The following is a 24,134-nucleotide window of genomic DNA, read 5'->3' on the forward strand; positions in this document are numbered from 1 at the left end:
CCATCTTACTGGATCGCCTAAAACAAATCGGCATCCAGGGGACAGCGCTTGACTGGATCGTGTCTTACCTACATGGCAGAGGACAACCGGTTTCAAACCCTCCTACACCTCTTCCGCAAAACCACTAAAGTAGGGGGTACCACAGGGGTCGACCTTGAGCCCACTACTTTTTCAACATCTATTTGACCCCACTTGCGGAGCTTATCGCCGACACTGGGATCAAGGTGACATCTTATGCCGATGACACACAACTGATGTTTACTTTCAGTGGAGTGTCCGCACCTTCCTTTGACTCTCTGAAACTATGCCTAAAAAATATCTCTGCCTGGATGAGCAGGATGGTACAAAAGGGGGGGTGGTGATGGACGGAGCATCTGAACCAATCAAACACTCACACCCAGTCAACATATCTGGGTTTAATCCATCACCGTTCTTTAGCCCACTCTGCCACCCCAGTTCAGACAAATGACTAGGATGAGCACTAACTTTCTTAAACTTAATGCTGACAAGACGGAGGTCTTGGTTTTTAACCAAGCTGTAACACCCTCCTCTGCATTATGGTGGCCAGCTGATTTAGCCGCCCCCCCCACTCCTAAGGACTCAGTTAAGAATCTAAGCGCAAGTGGGACAAAGATCTGTCCCTTGCCACCCAGGTTCAAGAGGTATCTGCGGCCTGCTTCAACAAGATACAAATTATCAGGAAATGTATTGATTACTTGCCTGAGTCAGCATGTAAAACCGTCATGCATGCTCATCACTTCCCATCTTGATTATGCTAACGGTCTCTATATGGGTTTGCCAATTTGTCTGATCCGTAGGCTTCAGATAGTGCAGAATTCGGCGGCCAGACTGGTCTGCAAGGTCCCTCTTCGCAAACGTTATTATTCCTTACCTGAGACCACTGCATTGGTTACCTGTGGCCAAGCGCATTGAATTTAAGGTTCTTACGTTTGCTTTTCGGGCACTTCAAGGAAGGGGGCCCAACTATTTGAGGAAGAGACTTTGCCCTTATCAGCAGAACAGATCTCTTAGGTCTAACCACAAATGATACCTTACCACCCCCCGTTTTGCGGAAACCAGAAAAGGGGGAAGGACTTTCGAGGAAGGCACCTGTAAATGCTGGAATAACCTTCCTCTTCAATTGTGCGCATTGCAGTCGGAACAATAATTTAGAAAGGTCCTCAAAACTTGTCTCTTTAGTTGTAATGACTAAGGTATACTGATCACTATCTCTATTCAATGTCCGTATTAGCGCCGGGACACCCCATCTGGGGCGGCTGAGCGCTTTATAAGTTTCTATTATTATTATTATTATTATTATTATGATGTCATCAGTGATGTTATTTGAGATGTCATCAGTGATGTCACTGACCATTTATTGAGTGTAATATGTGAGGTCATAAGCAGTGCATTGCTGGGGAGCCAATCATAGTTAGCTCAGCTAACTATAACGGCTGAATTTCTCTGGTTTTGTATGCGTGAAATGTCACCCTAACTATAATGTCCCTGTAACCTTTATTTTTTTTCAGTGCAAAAAAATAAATATATATATATATATATATGTATATGTATATGTATATATATATATATATATATATATATATATATATATATATTCTATATAAATCTGGTCTGTAAGATTATATTCAACATTAGCAAGTGCATCTGTCAGATCAAGGGTGACATCATGATCAGATCAGTTGATGTATGAACTACGCTTTGCTAGTTAATTGATTGCCAGTTTCATTGATTTTTCGATCTTAATCTAGAACTGTACTTTAACTGTAGTTTTTCAAGTGATTTCTTTCACATACGTTAACTTGTTAACCAAAATAACAGTCCACAAACGTCTTTTCAGCTGTAGATGCCACTAAAGCAACTCTTTTCACCATGTTAAAATCATCAAATTGAACATTAGTGAAGCCTTTTTAGCGCTCAGCCAGTGTACCATTTTATTTTTTTATTTGACCATAGTCTTTACTTTGCTTTTGTTTTAAGGGGCAACATTTCATAATGCCTCCAGAAAGGGACTCACCTGTGTCGGTAAGTGTAGTTCTTCATAATTCTTCTGATTAGTAGTGGACAAAGCCGTTGGGCAATGTGTAATGTGTTCTAGATTTTCCTTAGGTAGGATGACCCAGTTATTGTGCTTGTGCTGAACATGCAGGTAAAAGAAGCAACATATTGACATGCTTAGAGGCACAATGTTTTGGCACAGGAGTATTTGTGGCTTGTGTAGCTTGCAGTGCAAGTTCAGTATTTGACAGCTTCTGCTGGATTCTAGAAAATCTGTAAAAAATATATCTTAAAGTTTTACCAAAACTAATGATTCCATCTCACAACGACCAATAATCTTATTGGCAAGGCATTGAGATTTTGAAGTTAGCCCATTGATTCCATCCTGGTTCGTAGGGATTAGTGCAGTGTCACAAGGTCTACCAGGATCATGCTCAGTTCAGCAGACTTTAGCTTATGCAGGAAGAAAGTTCACAGGAAAGGCAGCAAGGCAAGGAAGAGACACGGGGTGCACACATGTGAGCATATGAGTATGTGTGTGTGAGATTATAATTGTGCGCAGCCTGGTATCTGTGCACATGTAGCCTGTTGTAGCCCAGACCTTTGGAGCCAACACAGGAGGAACTTGCCTTTGAAGTTTTGGTGGAAAGGGGTCATGCAGCTTTGTCTGTTGGGGTTGGAGCTGAGGCCCGCAAAGGAGCTCTTACTCAAGGCAACTTGCAGTAGCCATTTTGGATGACCCAGATTGCTGTGCAGGAGGGTTGGGACTGGGTGGAGAGATTATGTGGCATTGTAGGATTGTCCAAGGGTGCCATGCCCCAAAACATTCCACCCCCACTTAAAAAGCCCTACAGAAGGGAGAGACAGTTGAGAAGCGCATGGACCTCTGATTAATGATTGTGAACAGGACCACCTGATGCCCTGCAGAGAGGAACTAAAATGTAGGTCCAGGTGACCTCTTCTTGGGCTAGTGACTTTGGCTCCCTTAAGCTCTTTCAGAACCAGTTGAGGTGAGGTCTGTAACTCCTTGCTACCCATGTGCCCTTCAGTAAGCAAGAACGCTATGGGGTCTTAGGAGTGCGGTAAGAAGAGTGTCTTACTGGTTGGTTGCAGAAGGGCTGAGCAAAATGCCCCACCATCAGGAGAGATATGCCAGGTAGTAGGCAGAGATGAAGGCCGGAGCAGGAAGGCAGAAACCCCAGCTCCCCGAAAAATGTGCACCCTTTAGAGGCATAGGGCCTGAAGAAAATGCTCTTGGTGGCTAAGACTGGCCATCGCAAGCAGAACGTGCACAAAATAAGGAAAATTGTCTTAATGAGGCCAGAGATATGCAACCTTGAAGATTTCCCTGGTTAAACTCAAAAAGAAGAAAAGGCGCGTAGTGCTTGGCTGAGATTTATTCAACTACTGTTGGGATGGGTCAAGGCTTAGCGCATCAGTTAAATTTTCCCGAGGAGCACAATGTGCCTAAGGCCCCCCTTCTCCAAGCCTGATTTTGGCACCTGTGCCCCTATTCCTGCAGCCTATCCCAAAGATGGCCCCAGGAACCCATCCCAGAGACAAAGGGACCACAGGAAGACTAGTGCAGTCATGGCTGTCCTGGGGACCCTATTCCCCCAGGACCAGAGGGAGCTGCATACCGGGCACTTACCCCACCTTCCGTGACCATGTCTAGGAAGCAGGGGCATGAACTGGCCTCTCTTCTCTCCTGTCTGTAAGGAACAGGGGAAGAGTAAAAATAATGAGGTCCCACTGTAGGCGAGAGCAGAAGGATCACTCACTTCTGCTGTTGCAGGAGCATACAGAAGATGCTGGCTCCCACAGTGCATGGAGAGCAGGCAGAATGGTGGGGACCTTGGTGCTGCCCCCCCCCTTTCCCCCACAGCCCCAATGAGCGTTAAGTCTGCCGGTCCCAGGTGGTACCGGAGCACCCAAGAAAAAAACAAGAAATAAAGAAACAAATGTGAAAGCTGTGTAAGACTGCAGGGAGCCTGTTACTGTTGATTCCTGCTGCCTGCCTGTTGCCCACCGGCTGTGAGGGGTGAGGAGACCACAACTCTTGGCACCGCAAAGCGTCGTGCACGCCGCCCACGTTACATTCCGCGCCAGGAGGCGCTCTAATACCGGCCAGGGCTCCCGCAGCGTGGGCGTGCGAGGGCCGCGCCCGGACGAAGCCCGGGCCAAGGGAGTGCCCGTCCGAGACCGGATGAGGCTGGGCTGGGCCTATTCTCTTTGTCTAATATTGGGATTTCTTCATACCTTTCACGGAGCACAGCTGCCTGATTACATCGTTTTGCCCAGCTTCAGCCCTAATGAGTACTTTACAGTCTTATTGACTGACATACTGCGGTATTTTCAGCGGTTGAGGAAAAGGTAGGATGTGACTGGCCTTATTTTGAACTGGATCTGTATTGGTATTAATTACGCTGACTGTAGAGGAGTCTGCTTGATGTGTGTTCCTGCGCTTTGGTATCCTGGAGTTGTATTTTGACACATTTAAGTCAGTCGACTATACCTATTCAGCTCTTGGGTCTACATCCTGTTATCTAAGCACAAGGTGACACTAGCCCCCGGGAGGGCCACAGCAGGTTCTACCACCTCAGTGGCTACCATGGACTTGTTCCTCCAGTGAGCTGCAGCAGTGTTGGATAAGTAGATTGAGCTGGTAAATCGATGTCTTTCTAGGTCTCATCGATCTGTATCGCGTTAAAGAGGACGAGGGCTGCCCATCGCTCTGAGGGAAAGGAAGAATTATTTCCAAGTTTCAAAAGGCGATTAATGAGCCTTTGAAGTCGATAAAAGGGCCGTGTGAGGAGGTGGAAGGCCCCTTGGATTCACCCTCCTATTTTGCAAAGATATCCACATGGAGACCCGTGTGCCTGACGCCAGAGGAATGGCTTACAAGATTAATCTTTGAAGTGACCAGTACACTGACAGCACGTGATTAGGACTACAGTGCCATGAGTGGATGACAGGGTGGAAGCCCCATAAAGGCTACACACAGCTCTTCCAGTTACTGTTCGGTGTGTATGTAAATATATGTATTGAAATAGGTTTACAATGATTTTTCAAAATACTGATAAAAAATATATTGTGAAAAATATTAAGAGTTTTGCGCTTTTTGGTTTGGACATAAGGTACATCTCGCTCTTTCATTTGTTGACTGTTCTCATCCATTTGGAAAGACATAATTGCTTAAAAATAATTTTTGATGTCTAAGAGTGGCAGGACCACTGTTTCCCTTGCAGCAAGGCAGCCATCCCTTCTTTTAAAGGAAGGGGTGGTGGCACATTTATCGATTGTATTTTAATTTCATTGTTTTCACAGTCTTCATTTCTGGGTTTTACCATACAAGAAAGTGCATATAGAGACCATAACCCTCTGTGTGTTGAAATTTTGTGGATCTTTATTGACATGCCGTGAGAAAGTGCCATCTTTCTTGTATTGGTATGCTCCCACTTTTTGCTGAATGGCTGATGTGCTCTGACTGAGTGTGCCCTGGGCTCATGCCAACCAGGTACCCAGGGCCTGTGTTCCTTCCCTAAAACTGTGTTGAGACTAAAACCCAATTGTCATCTCTGGCCACCTGTCAGCTCCTAGTAAATGGTACCATAGGTACTAAGAGCATGGTAAACAGAGAAGACCCCTAGAGGCTGCAGCACGTATTGTGCCACCCTTAGGGGCCCAGTGCCCCGACACCCACAGACTGCCTTTGCAGGCTGAGTGTCGACAAAGATTCGACATGGCACACATCCCTGTATGCCATGCCCACCAACTCACTACACTGGCATCCATCAGTCACCCCTCTAGCTGGGTGCCCTATGCCAGCGATGTGGGCACAGGTGCATGAGCCCTGTGCCCCTACAGTACCCAGGGCCTTTCCTGGGCACTGTAAGTGCAGTGCTGCCATTAAGAGTATATGGTGCTGGGATGTTGTCATTACGAACTCCACAGCACCATAATGGCTTTACTGAAGACTAAGAAGTTTGATATCAAACTTCTCAGCACATTAAACCCTCACTGATGCCAGTGTGGGATTTAATGTAAAATGCACCGGAGGGCATCTTATAGATGCCCCCTGAAACCTAACCTACAATCCACGTCTGATCTGAGAGGCTGCCTAAGCTGCCACACAGCAGACATGTTGCTGGACCCCTGGGTAGAGAGCCCCCGCTCTCCTGGGCCTGCAACAATGCACATCCTGGGCGAGGTGCTAGTTCTCCTCCCCCAGGATGGGCAGGGGGAAGCTTCAAAGGCATGCCGCCTTTGGGAGCTTCTCCAGACCACTTGCTGTACTCAGCAACTGGCCCCCACCAGTTCGGACCCCCACTCTGGCGGGAAGACTGGCGGGAAACGCAAGTCAGGAAGGGGGGTGTGCCAGCCTGTGCCAACCCCACCCCTCAGGTGGGAGAGGCGAGGTGAAGCACGACCCAGGGTTCCGGCCATCTTGAAGATGGGGAGCCGTGCCCAATCACAGCTAGGCTCCTGCCCCCCTCCCACAGGAGAGGAGCAGACTAGGAGGTGTACCCACACCAGGACAGGGACTTATTGGCCCCTGCCCTGCCCCTACCTGTAACACCCCTAAATTTAGTATTTAGGAGCACCCTGAACCAACCTTCCTCAGATCCCGATTCCAACAACAAGAAGAGCAAGAAACAAGAAGACCCGCCGTGCAGCTTCTAACAAAAGGAGGACGCCCACTGAGTTGGCCCCAGCCCTACAGGCCTGTTGTTCCTTGAACCTGCTCCTACGAAATCCCGGTGTCTCCAGCAGAAAGCAATCTCGGCAACCCCGGAGGACCTGCCTGCCTTGAACCTTCCACAAGACTGGGACTCCCACAAGCAGTGGTTCTGCTCTAACAGCAATACCCCTGGTGCCAGCCAGGAACCGCAAATCCAGCCCACTCTGCACCCGCCACGCCCGGCCTGTGCCTGAGTGATCCAAGACCACAAGGACGTCCCCCCGGCGCCTGGGACCCGAAGTCCAGTGCCCAAAGATCCTCCTCGACGACCCAGACAACACCTGCAGCCTCAGAACCAGGGACCCCTCCAACCGTGACCAGCTGAGGGTAAGATTTCCCGACGCTAAAACACACCCCTGCACCCGGCGCCCCACGGCCCACTGTACCCTCCTTTGGGGTACCTACCTCTTCTCCACGATCCCAACTTCCCTCTCGAAGTGGTGGTCGCACCTGAAGAATCTCCGTCCCCGAGCCTGCAGCCTTTGTTCACTTTTTAACTTTCCCATTGGATAACATTGAGCCCCCGATGGCTCAAAAGCACCCTGCACCCAGACGCCCGAGTGCCGCTGGAAGTGCAACTACTACCCTACTCTACTTTCCCACTTGCCCTGAGTAAGTGACCAGGAGCTCAGCTCCCACAGCCGCGTGGCCTGCTTGCTTGCAGCCACCAACCAAAGGCCCCCTACCCTCCCTTGGATTGCATTGGGCCTACTCTCTCTGCACCCGGCTGCCCCTGTACCGCTGAGGGTGTAAAAACTGTACCTTTCCGACCCTGGGAGACCCCTGAGTCTATGTCCAGTACTTTAACCCTACCAGTCGAGTACTTACCTGTAAGCCGATAAACCACTTTCCTTCCATAGGCTAACATTGACTGGTTTTCACTGAAATTTCTTCTAAGTGTGGAGTTTTGAAACTTCAAAATATTCATCTGAAATCAGCCGAATAACGAATTCCGAAATACTCACCTGTGAGCAGGGGAGAAGCCGGTACTGTATCTTTTAGCCCTGTACTGAACCGCAAAAGTAATCTTTTTTAACAATTCCCTGCTGAGCACTCCAGAAATCCACAGTATATATATCACGGTAAAGTATCAATCCAAATCTTCTGGTGATCGAAAAGTTTTGGACATTTAATTAAGATTTGGATTGATACTTTACCGTGATATATATACTGTGGATTTCTGGAGTGCTCAGCAGGGAATTGTTAAAATAGTTTTACCTGGAACTAGAATTCTAGGTTTGTAGGGAAGAGGGGTGACCTTCCCTGCCTTGCTTTGAAGCACCTCTTTATATTGTGTGTTTATTACTGTGTGCCATACTCTTGTTGTGCGCCTGAAATCGTACCTGGTCATCTCCTCATATTCCGCAAAAGTAATCTTAACTGTACTTGCCAGTTACCTGCATTTTCTTCCACAGGAAACCATTGACTGTTTTTCTGTGAAATTTCTTCTAAGTGTCGATTTTTGCAAACTGCAAATATTCTTTAAAAATCATACCAAATACTAGACCTGTTACTTACCTGTCTTAGGTAGAGGTCCCAGTGCTGAACCTAGAAGTCCAATGCTGGATTACAAAGGTAACGAGAACCTACTTTACCTGTGACTTGAATTTCCTTCCATAGGATAACATTGCTAGTTTTTCACTGAAAAGTTTCTAAGTGTCAACTTTGAAAATACATTCATATTCTTTAAAAATCACAACTGTAACCAAATGTTTTTACTTAACTGTTTACAGCTTAGGTCCCAGGACTGAATCCAGGATCCAGTCCTGTGATTAGAAAAGTAATCCTTAAAGTAATCAACTGCATTTATGTAGAAAAACTCATTGAGCTCAATGTTAAATTGTGTTCAGAATTGTGTTGCCTATTGAAACCCCTGTAGCTATTATACTTACAAAGTCTATTGCCTTTCTGCAAAGTAACAACGTGAAGCCACTCATATTGAACAAAGCATTATTTGATACCTGTTGGTTCTAAAATAAAACAACTTTATCTTTTGATATAAAAACAATTGGCATAGAGTTCAGTTCTTGAGTGTGTGAAACCTTTTGCTGACTGAGTGTGGACAACAAATGCTTTACACTGACCTCTGGTACTGCCTTACTGCTCAGCCAAGCTACCACTTTAGATAGTAAGGTCATACCTGACTTTAACCTCTGTTATACCTCTGGAGATTGGGGACTCTATACACACTGTACCTTACTTTGGTCCAGTATATTTAGAGCCAATTTCTTACACATTCAAAAGAGGAGTCAAGCCGCCTTCTACCATCTGTCGGTCAGTGAGACCAACAGATGGTAGAAGACGATTAAAGTGGACACAGATTTCCCTGGATGCTTTTTACAAGTCGGTAACAGAATCATGTGCCAGTAAATTAGCTCTATGTACTTCCATCGCATACATCTCCGGGGGAGGTTATCAGTGCTTTTAATATTATCTCTGTTAAAGTGGGTGACCTTTAAGTGTCTCGGCCCGCAGTACAGTCATCCCAACCCCTAGATGGTTTGACTCCACTGGCTCGCTGCCGGCAAGAAAACTGCGGGAAGCCTTAAACAGAAGTCCAAGAAATCAAACCCATGTCAGAGCGTGTCGTAGAGATTATAAAGTGAAACTGGCCAGACGCAAGTCTGTTCGGAAGGAAGCATGGAGGGGGTTGATTGAGGCAAGCACCCCGAGGAATAGCTCTAGATTCTGGAGCATTATTAACAGCCCCTTTTTAGAGCACGATGAAGGCAGTGCAATAGGTACACACAGTACCATTTTTGAAAGGTCACCTGAGTTAACCAGCAGTCAGGTCGGGAGTAAGCCACCCGGGATCTGACTTTGAACTTGGGGGAGGCCGAGGAGGGTATCGCCGGGTTGACAAGCAACAAAGCCCCGGGATCCGACGGTATCCTCCGTACCTTTTTAATTCTGACCCTACCTTTTAGGCTCCGGTCCTTGCTGCCTTAACCCCTTCCATGCTCATGACGAGCTCAACTCGTCATGCAGTACACTGGTCGTGTGCTTATGACGAGCTGACCTTGTCATGAACAATGGATTTTTATATTAATCAGCACAGGAGGGGAAAAGTCATAGCACCCAAGGTGTTAATTAATGCTGTTGCAAGGACAGGATGCCCTGAGTCCTGGGCTACTTCGACTATAGTGCCAGTTTTTTAAAAGGGTGACCGTGACAGCACACATTCTTATAGACCGATTTTGCTGTTGGAGTCGGTGGTTAAGGTGGTGGGCGAAGTGCTTTTAGATAGGTTGACCTGCTGGGCAGACGAACATGACATATTATCAAATGTACAGTACGGGTTCCACCCAGGCCGGTCCACTGTGGCCCAGTGCCTTAGCCACACTATGATTCTTAACAAATACGCGGTTGCACGTTCTGACACCATTTATTTAGCATTTATGGACTTGTCTTCCGTGTTTGAAATCGTGAATAGGACCAAACTGTGGCAGTCCATGACAGACGTTGGGGTAGACAGAAATATTGTCTATTTTTTAGAAGACCTTCACCCTGGAACCAAGGCCAATGTTAGATTCTCGCAGGATTTACATGTCACAAAACTTTGATCTAAGAAGAGGTGTATCTTGGCTCCTTTCTTGTTTAACCTTTATATCAATGATTTAGATAAATCCCTTTTACTTACGGGGTAGATTATCCGAACGTAGGCCGACGTGGCCTCCCTGTACTACTCCACGTGGATGACGCTGTCCTTTTATCTAGGACTGCTAGGGGGCTACAAACCCTGCTTGATGCCTTTTCCACCTTTATGTCCGATTGGGATTTATCTATAAGAGACGCTTCGCTCCGTTTTTGGTGAGGGCGACGACCAGCAGCAGGGGCAGGACTTCAACCCCCACAGAGCACCAGCGCCGCAAGCAACCCGGCAGCCCCTCCCATCTTCACCTGATAGCTACTTGAACTGCTCGCGCCTCCCGCTTCGCGGGAGACGCTTCGCTCCGTTTTTGGTGAGGGAGACGACTAGCAGCAGGGGCAGGACTTCAACCCACACAGAGCACCAGCGCCGCAAGCGACCCGGCAGCCCTCCCATCTACACCTGAGGGTATTTAATTCCCTGCGAACTCCCGCATCGCGGGGCGTGCGCCGGGCTAAGTCCAGCCAAACGGCGGGCTGTCTGTGGCCGTCAGGGGCAGACAGAGGCAGGGCAGGGCCCTGTCCATTTCCGGTACGAAACGGTTTGACTAAATTGCTAGGAGTGGTAAGAACTGCGCCCTCACGACTATTTGAACTGTTCATTGTTGACTTTGTTCTTATATCCACATGTTAATCGTTTATTTAACAACTTTACCGTATTTTAACTGTGAGGGACCACTATACTTTGTGTTAAATTATTTATTTATTTTTTAGAGCCCAATCATTCATACTAATTGTAATGAAATTTTAAATTCTTTTCAAACAAACCCCACACAGATGGAGAAACGAAAAAGTGCTGCGGGCACTCTTGATGCTTTCTTGATTAGGACAGAATTACTCCTCAACCATGAAATCATTCTAACTGAGCGCAGGCTCTCACTCGATCCCCTCCAGTTTCCTTTGACTAGGGAGGAGGTACATCTTAGCACATCAACCCCAAAGATTTTGATCACGCAAACTCCCTTTCCCCCTCCCCCGCCCACACAACCTCAAATTTCCAGAACTCACGAGAAGGAGGCAGAAAAATCTACTATGGCAGGGAAAGGCCCCCAAACAAGGAAACAAGCTAAACAACTAAAAAGGCGATTAGCGGGGACGAGACAGAAGGGTGGAAAACAGAGTTGTGAAGAAAGACCAAATGACTGTTGCGCCCCTAGCTCGTTGGGAAAAGTCACAATTCAAACTCAAACTGAGAAATCATCTGCCCACTTTGACGCACAGTCAGGTATTCTGACTAATAATCCTCAAACAGCCCAACAAGATCTGGGGGTTTTAATAGAGCGTTTTATAAAAAATAGCTTAGAAGACAAGTTCAAAGAAATGACTGTACAGTTGACCAACTTCATTGAAGAAAGATTTGTCCGTATCAAGAATAAGGTAGAACTATTGAAGCACAAGGTTGACCAAATTAGTGCTCGTTTGGAACTCTCCATAACGTCCACAAATAATGTAAACTCCTCCCCATTGCGAAAGAATCTCTGCAACCAACCGTCTCTAGGCCTAAATTCCGCCTCATCGAAGATCCCGCCATTAGTTACGTTAAGAACTCCAGTAAAAGAGGACCGCACAAGAAGGGTCCACGCCAGGGTGGAAAATCCGTATAATCAAGAGGGGGGGAAATACCAGTGGCAACCCTCCCAATCCAGTTGCCTAACCTAATACAGACATCCTAAATCTGCCACCTGCATCATGTCCTTACGTTCTGGTACTAACGGGGGTTCCACCCCTAAAAAAAGGACATACCGAATCATGTTTTTTTCTACGCAGTAAAGTAGTGGATTGGTTGGTGAATTATAAGAATTTTAACTCGCACCACTCAAACCAAATTCTGATGGCTCTTAGAGTTGGGTGGCTGGGTTCCTCTTCTAAATCCATTCAGGGCGATTGCATCGTTATTAACTTCAGAACGCCCAGAATGGTACATTCCCTCTTAACCCAGAAAGAGGAACTATCCTCCATCCCCACAGCGATTACGGCCCTCCCTCTTGGCTTTTTTTATAAACCCTCTCCCAAGCCTAGCGCGAAAACAAATGGCTCTATATTAACTTTCAACAGATTTGAGCTCTTATCACACTTAGAGGAGGTAGATTGACAATCAAAAGTAACATTGGGTTCCTCACCCCCCCACAGTAGAGGGAGCCCGTAGGGAAGGACTTCAAGCTCCAATGAGCACTTACCCTCTGGTAGCAGTGCACAACACAACTCATCTGATTCATCCTTTTAATCCAACCCTGGTCCTTTACGAACAAGCACAAAAATCCCCTGTATATAATCAGTGCACTGAACCTCATTCATCAGGTCCACTGCAAATATTAAACAACTTAGATTTAGCCCCGATTTTGGCTATAGATAATAGCCGTTCAAACGTAAGAGGTCATGTTACCTCAGGCTCACACCCTGACACTAACCCTCTTACAGGGGCATCTTTAACTACCCTGTATTGGAACATTGCGGGCCTTCGGTCCAAGATTACCCAAGAAGAATGGCTTACCTTTGTACGGTCCTACGATATCCTGTGTTTGCAGGAGACGTGGGCCGTGCAACCTATCCACCTGAGCGGGTATAAAACATTTTTCTCTCCAGCAATCCCTTCAACATCGGGGCGCGCAAAAGGCGGGCTGGTGGTCTATATCTCAAATTTAATTCAGGCGAGTGACATTACCACCCTTAAAAATGAGGAGAATTATAAAATAATTTCACTAGTCACTGATAACCGTGCCCTTCTAGTGCTGGTTAACTTTTATAACAATCTTCAGGACTCAAAGTTTATAGAGATCTTAAAGGAAATCCACTATTTCCTTTTAGATTTGAATGACTCCAATCACGGGAAAAACTCCATAATTTTAGGGGTGGTGACTTCAACTTGCCACTCTGTGAAAGAAACGATAACAGCACATGCGGAGTGGTAGACGAGCTTGAAAATAATATCACTCATTTTCCCTACTCTCGTAGCGGGGTGTGTATGAATGAGACAATTGCGCTACTTCAGCTTGTATTGGCAAACGAACTCTTGTCTCCCTCTGTTTCTCTAAGCCCTACTTTTAACGGTAGAGGAGCTTCGAGCTGAATTGATTTTATTTTTGTGGCAATAAGGGCCTCCCCATTTATAACAAACTTTAAAACTCATGATTGCGTTTATAGCGATCATTTTCCAATATCCGTAACATTTTCCGCGCAAATGCTACAAGGGAGACAAAAGACGTTGAAGACAAGGAGGAAAATTTAACCTTGAGCAGACTGAATGGCTACTGTATAAAATGGGCACGCATAGACCCAGTAACAACAACTGAGAAGGTTGTCAGAACTTCCATCCCCGCAATTAGTTCATGTCTGGCGGATCGTTCCTCCCCGCAGGAGATATTAGACAACTTTAAGGTAATAACGAAATCTGTGAACGAAGCCCTAACCATCATACCGAAAGGCAAAAGAAAAAGTAAGGTTGGTTGGTTTAACCCTCCATGCACAAAAGCCTATTCCAACCTTAAAAGTGCTCTTAGAAAACCTATTAGAGACAAGACAGAGGTTAACCACCTTAGAAAACTATACAACAAGGCCCTTCGTCAAAGAAAGTCTGATCTAAAGGAGGAACTATGGCTAGCCCTTCATGCTAGCTGTCAAACTAACGACAGGGTAGCTTTTTGGGAAGTTATAAACACCCCCTTTCTCTCTGGTCCTAGAGAGTCGAGCAAAATTGAAGTCTCAATCAGTGAGACAGATTGGATTGCTCACTTCTCACGAATCTTTTGTCAACCAGAGGGTAACATCCAAACCCTCCATAACCAAGGGAATAGCAGTGACAGTTCAAGGTCTTTCCCAATCTCAGCGGACCTAGGTTTTACCCTGGCCGAAGTCGAGCATGCACTAAAAGCCAGCAAAGGAGGCAAGGCCCCTGGCCCCGACGGGGTACCCGTCGACTTCTACAACTTTAAGATGGATCTCTGGGCCCCAATAATCCTTAGAGTCCTAGAGGCCACGGGGAAAGTCGGACCTTTGGGTTCTTGGTCAGAATCCATCTTAGTTCCGATTTTTAAAAAGGGCGATCGCAATAGTCCAACTTGCTATTGCCCCATCTCATTACTAGACTCGGTGGGTAAAGTTGCAGGACACATTTTATTAGAATGTCTCCAGCACTGGACGGAAGATAATAAAACCATATCTGACCTCCAGTATGGTTTTAGGGAAGGCCTAGGTACCTTTGAACAGGTCCTCAACCTAACGTTACTCAGGAGCAAATACGTGGACGCAAAGGGCGGAAGACTGCATATGGCCTACGTAGATCTTACTGCAGCGTTCTACTGCGTAGGCCATACTAACCTTTGGAACATATTAATATTAATGGGTATCGACATTTCGCTGGTTAACTATCTGCTGGACATGCACTCAAATGCTTCCGCAAGAGTGAGGTACGGCTTGGGGGACCAACTATCTGCCCCATTCAGGGTAGAGCGGGGAGTTAGACAGGGCTGCGTCCTGGCAACTTTTCTTTTTACTCTTTACACTAACAGTCTGGAGTTAGCCATGTTGGAAGGGTGCCAGGACCTACCCCTGGTTCAGAAGCGTCCAATTCCCGCTCTCCTGTATGCGGACGATGCGGTTATCATCGCTCGTACGCTCCGCGAACTCCAACGCTCTCTAACCCGGTACAATGCATTTATGTCGAACCTAGATTTAATAATTAACATTAAAAAAACTTTTATCATGACATCAGGTCGGAGCTTAAGAAAAGGAAATGACATACACATAAACAACTCCAGGGTAGAACATACATCCACCTATCCCTACCTAGGAGTCGTAATAGATCAAAAGGGTACCTGGTCCAGAGCTATAGAAGTAAGAAAAATGCTGTTTTTAAAAGCCACAACGGCATTAGTAGCTTTCACTCAGCGACTGGGAAAACGCCCCCCGGAAGAGATGCTGCGCATTTACCAGGCTAAATGCGTTTCAACAGCCATCTACGGAGCAGGGGTGTGGGGGTATGCACAGGTAGAAGACATTCAAAAGGTGGAAAATAGTTTTTTACGATTTCTACTCGCAGTCCCCCAAAGCACGTCCACGTTCAGCTGCCACACAGAATTGGGCGTGCCGTGTATTTCAGACATCATTAGGATGCAGCCAATTCTTTTGTGGCACCGTCTTTGGATGTCAAATTAGCTATCTTTTACACAATCTGTAGTGTCAGATTGTGTCGCTCTGGAAAATGTAAATAAGATTAAGTGGCTACAATATGTTAGAAGGTTTTTATTCGATCTTGGGCTCGAGAAATACTTTCACTCCCCGACAGAAATGGCTATGTTACCAAGGAAGATGTTAAAAAGCCACTGCCTAACGCATTTAGCAGGGCTTTGTTTGCTGACTGAAGCACATAAAACTTCCGTGCAGCATTCCCTGTTAGTGTAAACTTCTTTTACAATCGAGCCATATTTAACTTGGAAACTATCCAGTTTTGACAGACTTCTATTGACCAGATTTAGACTTAACATCTTCCATCGTTTTGTCACCTTTCCAACGGTCAACGATTGGTCTCACTCCCTAAGTCACTGTCCCTGCGATGGTTATCCCCTCAATCCCTTCTACATATTACCCTTTTTTGCAAATTCTACATTGAACCAAGAAAGAGATGGATAGTACCTATCCTAAAAATCGTGGGCATACGCAAATGTCGACCCGCACTCTTGGTTCTTCAATTTATGGAATCTGATCTTTTTTGCTTTAAACTTAGCCAGGTTCCTAAAATTTTGTATCCGACACAGAAATAATTCATAATTATTTGAATTGTTGAATTTTTAAAATTTTCGTTATATGTTCTTCTCACTGAAAAACCTTGTATGTAATTTTAACTTCCAACACAAATCACTCTGCTGATTTTAACAAACAATCAATGAATTTTCCTGTGATATGTACTGCTTTTAGATGCTTATACTTTTATGGTTTTCTTTGTCCAAAACCGAATAAAGCAATCAATGAATGACTCTACATCATACGTTATGCAGGTGTGCATTCTCCCCAAAAACTCTTTTCAATTCAGGGTAGGTTTGGCTAAGGTACCGCGCACAGACATTTTCTATTATTTGGGGGTCGTATTGGATGACCAAATGAAATGGGGCCCTCTCAAACAAAGAAAGAAGGGGTACCGGGTGCGGGTGAATGCGGTCATTTTTGATTTTGCCTCTAAACTGGGAAAAAGACCTATTGCAGCGCTGCTAAAGATCTACCAAGCCAAGAGTGTAGCGATAGCTTCTTATGGCAGCGAAATATGGGGGCATGTTACCATAGATGATTTACAGGTATCCAAGAACAGTTTCTTGAAGTGCTTATTGGGTGTTCCTCGTGGCTTGTCCAACATGGTGGTACACGAAGAACTGGGGGTGCCTTATTTAAGTGACATCTTGGCACTCCGTCCCCTAACCTTCAGGTTAAAATTTGGTCGAATGAGGGAGTAACGTTGAGACAATCAATTTTAAAAGAGTATATGACCCTTGACTAAGTGCTCAGTATACCTTGGCTGAGATATATTAAGAGTAGTTGTGAAAGGTTAGGACGAGTCGAATTGTACACCAACCCTGAACAAATACCTAAAATGGATGTGGGGTTAATAAGGGAGTCCTTTAGCAGCTTAAGGAAACTGGAGAGGGAAGAGCTGGAATTGCGGAAACTTAGCTTCTGTAAATTTTTAATGCTAAAGACAACATCATTAGCTGAGCCTCACCTCCAGGGCTTTTTAAGAATTTATTAACGTTTTTTACTAACCAGGTTTCGCCGGGCTCTTTCTCACCTCCTGCTTGCATTACCTAGGGCGAGTAGTAGAGGTCAGTTGTTAGCACCCTGTGGCTGCGAAGGTGAGTCTCCACAGTATTTGCTACACTTTGTATTATTTTGCAAATTTTATGAGGACCCCCGGAAGATTTGTTTTGTCCCGATTTTAAAGAGGAATTATTTTAAGCAGACTCACCCAGCTCTCCTGTATTTAAAATTGTTGAAGGAAGAATGTATCTTTTTGTCCTTGGTTGCCTGAAATCCATGGTGAAGTCTAGGGCCTGTCTTGATTAAATGCTAACAAGGGTCAGGGTTTAAGTCTATCTTTAAGAGACGTATACCCCGATAAAAACCCTGGGATAAATTAACTTTGCTGTCGGGCTTTTAAATCAATGGTTAAGATCATGTGTATTTAACTTTGCACCTTATGTTGTGGATTACTATGGACCACTGTGGAATGTAATTTAACTGTGATGAATTGTGGTTATATTTAATTAAATTTTGATGTATTGATAACTTTTATGGTTTTACAAATTGAAACTGAATAAAGTTGAACTGACTGCAGTGAAAATAAACAAAGCAGCATGGCTGTTTACTTATTTAGGAATTCAGGCCTGCTGTGCCTCATAATACCCCAAGTGGGAGCTGAAAACTGCTTCTAGTTGGTGATAGTGCCCCAAGGAGGGACGGGGATATCATCAACATTTACCAAATGAAGTACTGCAATTGAAAGCAGCACCACGTGTGTTTGTTATAATAATTCTAGTCCTATGTCTCCTGGGGCTCTAAAAGTTTGACCCAGGAAGAGGTTTCACTCCGTTTCAAGCACTACTGGAGTTGGAGCTATTGCTCCCGAATGCGTGGACTGCTCGTTTGTCCAGTGGATGAATTCTGTGGCCGCTAGATTGTGAAGAAAGACTCAGACACAAATGCTTTATTGACGGTAATATTATTAACCCACTCGCTGTCAGGCCTTTTCTCCCCGTTCTGCCATACTCTTTTTTTTGGTCCCCATAACTTTTGGTCCACATAAGGTATCCATGGCAAATTGGCGTCCTTTTCTTCCAACATGCCGGGGATTCTAAAGGTACCCAGGGTTTGCAGATTCCCCTGGAGGGGGTCGAGAAATTAGGCAAAATGCAGCAACATTTTGAGGGTTTTGGGCAAAATGGGAAAAAAGTGCTGCAAAAGAAAGCATCTGTTTTTTTCCCTGCGAATGGTATCAACAAAGAGTTTGTGGTGCTAACATCGCCATCTTCCCAGCTTTCAGGAGCAGGCAGACAGTTTTGGCATTCTACTTTGAGATAGACTATTTCTACTATTTTTGTGTGGTTTCAAGCTCCTTCCGATTAGTCTTAGAAATTGGTGGCTCCCGGATAACTATACATTTCTGAAATGTAGACAACATTCTGAATTCAGCAAGGGGTCATTTGTGTAGGTTTTCCTATAGAAAGTAACAGTTGAAATAAAAAAATATTAAAATGTAGTTGGAAAAAACAGCCATTTGTGCCTACATTTTCACCTGTAACTTCTTCGAACTATGGTAGATTTTTGAAAGCTATATACCTTTACGTCCACTGTACTCTTCTCGTTACAGAGATAAGAGGTTTTCAGGTACACCAGGAACCTGAAGTATCCAGAGCGAATAACTGAGTTGCACCTTGCATTGATTTTTCATGGTGTACATTAATTTGGTAAAATATAGAGAGTGAAAAATAGGTATCAATGAAACCAATGTATATCTGAAATGGGAACAAGATATGGAGTCTAGAAGCAGTGGTTATTTGTGAATCTCTGAATTTGTGGGTACCCATATTAGTATGTGAATTAGAGGGTATTTTACAAAATGACTAATTTTTTACACCCTGTCTTACATTTGGAAGGCAGAAATGCATAGAGAGACAAACGATAATAACACTACTATTCTGTTTTCCCCTAAGTCTGCGGATAAAAACGGTACCTCACATGTGTAGGTAGGCCTAGTGCCTTCGACTGGAAACGGCCCAAAACGCAACATGGACACATCACATTTTTCCAGTGAAAAGTGGCACCTTTTTTGCAGTGTGCCTAGCTGTGGATTTTGGGCCCGAGTTCAGCCGGCATCTAGGGAAACATTGCTTAACCTGTACATTTGTGAAAACTAGACAACCAGGAGAATCTGGGATGGGGTAACTTGTGTGGCTCTCACCAGGTTCTGTTACCTAGAATACCTTGCAAACCTCAAACTTTGTAAAAAAAAAAATAACAACAAAAAAACACCTTTCTGTGATGGAAAGTTCTGGAATCTGTGGGGAGCCACAAACCTCCACCTACCCAGCATTCTCCCAGTCTCCCGATAAATATGGTACATTACTTGTATGGGTAAGCCTAGTGCCTGCAGCAGGAAATTGCCCAAAACGTATTGTGGAGACATCAGAACTATTTGTCACGAAACAGCCTGGTTTTGCAAGGGAGTCACCTGCGTTTTTGGCCCCGGGCTCGACGGCCATCTAGGGAAACTTACCAGACCCAGCCATTTCTGAAAACCAGACACCCGGGGGAGCCCAGGGAGGCGTAGCTTGAGTGGATCCCTTAATATTTTCTTACCCAGAATCCTCTGCACTCCCTCAGTCGCACGATCGTCATTACATTGAAAAACAAAATATTACCTCAGGAGGTTGGGAAAGCTCTTCCCCACCTACAGAGGCAGAAAAATAAAGAAATCCGGCGGTGGTGTGCCGAGGATGTAACGATTACGTCCTCGCACACCAGTGCCACAGCTGAGGACTTAACTGTTATGCCCTCGATACTGAGGGGGGTTAAACAATGAATGTTTATCAAGTTTAATATGAATGCTATTGAGAATTAATACTGTGCTAATTTATTTTAATGAGGTTCAAGCATGATGCGTAGATTCGGTGAATGTAGTGATGCCCTGACTTAGTCAGTAGGAATACCTTATATATACCAAAAATATGTACATATTGTTACATTGACAAAGGATGATATGACTTGGCATTCTCTTTATTAATGTTTTGTTCCCCTGACACTGCAAGTAGGCCTGCCTTATTTAAAGTGACATCCCTTTACATTGTGATGTTGCATCTGGTATAGGTGGGGGGTATTGTGATTATGGGGTTCAGGACCCACTAGAGGTGTAATGTTGTATAATGCCGTCACAAAAGTACTTTTCCTTTATAAAAGAAAAAGCACTGGCTGGACAATTTATTGAGTAGTGTTTTTGCATGCAAACAGATTGGGATTGCTAGCCCATACCACCTCCCCTGAGAAGGCGTTGGACTGCTCTGTTTATAGCTACCTTGAGAGAGTCAAGTGCTACATTGGAGTACTTGGTTCCCAGTAATAAGACAATTGCTGACCTATTACTTGTGAAGGACTCCCATTCTTCGCAATTAAAGCCCAATTTCTTACATTGATTATTCCAATTCTTCATCTGCAATACACTGACTTCCCGTCTCTATCTGACATGCTTTAGGAACACAACTTGGACAGTCTGGATATAAATTTGGATTTCGTATCCTGGAGCTCCTTCCCCTGGGACGAGGTGTACACCTACAGTACAGGTTAGTAAAGACTCTTCCACAAGTGGTGATCTGTTGTCTTCTGTAGTTATCACTTGTACCATTTGCCCGATGTGAAAATCATAATTTTACTTTATGAAAAAGCAGCGGGAAACACTGTTTATTATAATGAGTAAGTGACATCTAGTAGTGCCTTTGATCAGTCCAATCCCATTAAAAACCTTTCCGGCAGATAGGTTGAAACAAATAGCAAAAGGTTTACAGGTGAAATAAATGTTTATAATCGGATAAAGTTGTCCAGGGTGGCCATTGGCATTTGCGATCTCCATCTGAAAGGTTGTTTTTCACTTATTAAATAGCCTATTGCCCGCATACTCCTTTTTATTACACATAATACCCATACCAGGCTCAAATTTGTGGACTCGCACCCTTATTGCTTAATCCCTCTTTGATTATTCATACTGCAGAAAGTGAGCGAATCATATGTAAATCGGGTGAAACTGGTAGGCCTGCATTTTCACACCACAGATGTTGTCTTCATTTGGTTGTGTGAACACACTGTAACAACAAAGTTAACCTATACCTCAAAGGAAAAAAAAGATGAATTTCATGTTGTGAGCTGAGAACCGAAAAAGCGATATATAGTAAAATATTACAGAAGATACTTTTGCCAAAGGACCAGTATTTTATTCCCATTTTTAAGAAAGCCTATGCGTGTTTGTCTTAATTTTGAAATAAAAAAAGCAGTAAACCTAAGAACATGTTAGTATGACTGCCGAGTAAAACCAAAGGGCATGCAAGAGGATCAGTTAATAGCATACAGGATAAGAGATTCAAACAAGCAAACAATTTCTAAATAAAAAGCAGTAAACCAGCACATAAAACGTTGTTGGGCTGGCAAAATAAGTACTTCAGAGAACATTGACTGGCTCTAACCTGAAAAAAATTCTTGATCCTTCATCACTAAACTTAACCGAAACACAAATAGCTTCATCTAACCAACCATGAAATGGATGGCCCACTCAACCTTACCTTCTTCCTTCCTTCCATGTACAACAACGTTTATCAACCACTACCCGGTCCTGAAGATTATCCCAACCAATAAGGATCGAAACGTTGTCGACCGTTCAGCGCAATAAATGGTGCATTCCCCAGTGTGGCTCATCCAAATTAATCAACCTAACCTGCCACAAACCTTCGCATTATAATTCATTTAGAGCCACATTGTTGTCGTTATTCACTGTATATATTTAAGCACCTCTACACCATGCGCCGTACATGCTGATCACAATTGTCACTTGCGTTGCCACCTTTTGTGTCACTTGCACCTGCTGATCACCAAGTCCAATTTGGTTTGTTTTTGTTATTTATTTACGTACAGTACTGCTACAACTGTATTTCTCAATTTTTTCTTTCAATTATACGATGCCATGAGCACGTTTAAAAAATGTATTGAGTCTCCTTGTTTCTGTCCACGTAATGCATTTGCATACATGTTTGATTGCCTTCTTAATAACACCAGTTGGGATACTGTTTGTTTATTCTGCCCACTCAACCAAAAGCACTCTATAAAAAACACAAAAATAATCAAATGGATTATGGGGCAGACTGTTGTTCTTCTTCTTATTGTACTTTTTGAATATTTGCTAATGGGGTTTATTGGCCGCCTTTATTTGTGTGGAAGGGACTTTGAGTTTCAATGTGCAAAGACCCCAGGAACCGGCCCTTGGGATTTCCTTCACCTGTGCAAGTAATATATATATATATATATTGCGTCTCCAAAGCGTGCTGCGCAGGATGCGCACGGGCAAAGCATAGTCCAAGTGCGTGCCCGTCCTGTGCCTGTCAGCGTCAAGAAGAGGCAGAGCAGGGCCACTCCTCTTGGCTCTTCAAATTGTTAATTTCCAGGTCTCGCCTGCGTTGCAGCTCATGCCCTGCTCGCCTTGGCGAGATCTATTGTCGTTGGTTTTGTGTTGGGCTTCTTTGGAAGTGGGGTTTGTGTCCGCCCTGTCTCCCTTAGGCCCCGCCCACCCTGACTGGAGATTTAGCTCATGCACGGCATCTCTTCCAGACATGCGTGTTTATATTTGCATCACGCGATGCAAATATAAACAAGCAGTTTTCGTTGGCGTAATGGCGACAGAGGAAGCATCATGGCGGCATGATCAGAGGGGCTGCATGTGGATAGGGCACTGCGGGGAGACTGCACGCAGTGCTGCACAGCTGTGCGCCCGCCGGACCCCCTGTGGGCACAACTGAGCAAGTCGCTTGCACCACCACCACAGCGGTATTGATGTCGTAGACCCGACCCCAGCGGCCAGGGTGCTGAATGTGAACCACGCCAGCCCGTGCCATCAGAGTGGTTCAGCAGCAGAGTCCTGTCATCAGAGTCCTGTGAGGAAGATTGTGTGCCAGAATCTCCACAAAAGTCCTATTTTTGCTACTGAGAGCGTAGGTTAATGGCAGAGATTGGGAAGTATAGAAAGTGAAGAGGGCTCTTGAAACCCTGTACACTTCCTGTTCTTGTCCAGGTTTCAGGGACTCTGAATGCAAAGGTAGCATTGGTTGTCCCAGGGACACCAACGGGCAAGGCAGGGTAAACCGCTGCTATGCATGGCTACCCCTATAGGTCGTCCATGCTGCCTTGCTACCCCTGTTGGTCGTCCATGCTGCCTGGCTACCCTTGTTGGTAATCCATGCGAGGCAGCATGAAAAATTGTGCCTCGGACACCGCAACACATCTGTAAATATCCATATTACATTTTCAAAAAAGAATCGCAGTTCTCGTGAAACAGCAAAGTGTTTGTGGAAGCTGACCCAATGAAAAGAGTCATTTAAAAAGAGCGTGTTTGCCAAAAATGTACTTGTCCAACTTTATTGCCGCTGAGTATCTGGCAGAATACAGGAAGGACATTGATTCCCGAGAATTTCCTGTGCTGGCCAGAAACTAGCACGAGTGCTTTGACCTCAGCAAAGCATTGCAAATGGAAATTCCCTTTTGAACATCAATTTTGACTGCATTTGTGTAACCCAAGGCCAGTCAGCCAAGGCAGAAAAAGATAAACATCCTTGGGGCTGCTTGTGAATAGGACTGAGCCATGTGTACTTAAAATGGAAGTCTGATAGAGAGGGTTGCGTATTTCATGTGTGCTGTGTTTTCCTGTGTAAAGCAGCAGTGTGCAGCCTATGCCAGTTCAGAGTGAAGGAAGGGTTGATGTGTGGCGGCCGTCCGTCCATCCTTACATGCCGGCGCGCAGCTGCATACAATTTGACTGCATTACCACGTGGGTATTATTTTTGGGATGTAAAACGAGGGTAAGTCCGCACAGCTCGGAAGTTTCCCTGAGGCAGCCTCCTTCGCTGGCCCCCGTGCAGACCGGGTCAGTTGTGGTCAGGGGCGGATTGGCACTGTGGGCACTCGGGCATGGGCCGAAGGGCCGGTGTCTCAGTGCACT

At 45.0% G+C, this 24,134-nt stretch overlaps 1 protein-coding gene across 3 annotated transcripts in view; it reads left to right on the plus strand.

Annotated features, from left to right (window-relative positions):
* ATF6 (activating transcription factor 6) overlaps positions 1 to 24,134 on the plus strand; it is a 1,455,481-nt gene that overhangs the window by 314,664 nt on the left and 1,116,683 nt on the right. The window contains exons 3-4 of one of the 3 annotated variants that reach the window (XM_078686788.1): positions 1,999 to 2,043; positions 20,634 to 20,721. The exons of 1 other annotated variant lie outside the window; for it this stretch is intronic. In XM_078686788.1, coding sequence (XP_078542914.1) covers positions 1,999 to 2,043; positions 20,634 to 20,721 — 133 coding nt within the window. The remainder of the gene's footprint in view (positions 1 to 1,998; positions 2,044 to 20,633; positions 20,722 to 24,134) is intronic. One more of the 3 variants, XM_078686796.1, reaches the window with a different exon arrangement.

Source organism: Lissotriton helveticus, chromosome 1_1, assembly GCF_964261635.1.
Source record: "Lissotriton helveticus chromosome 1_1, aLisHel1.1, whole genome shotgun sequence".
NCBI classification, from domain to species: domain Eukaryota; kingdom Metazoa; phylum Chordata; class Amphibia; order Caudata; family Salamandridae; genus Lissotriton; species Lissotriton helveticus.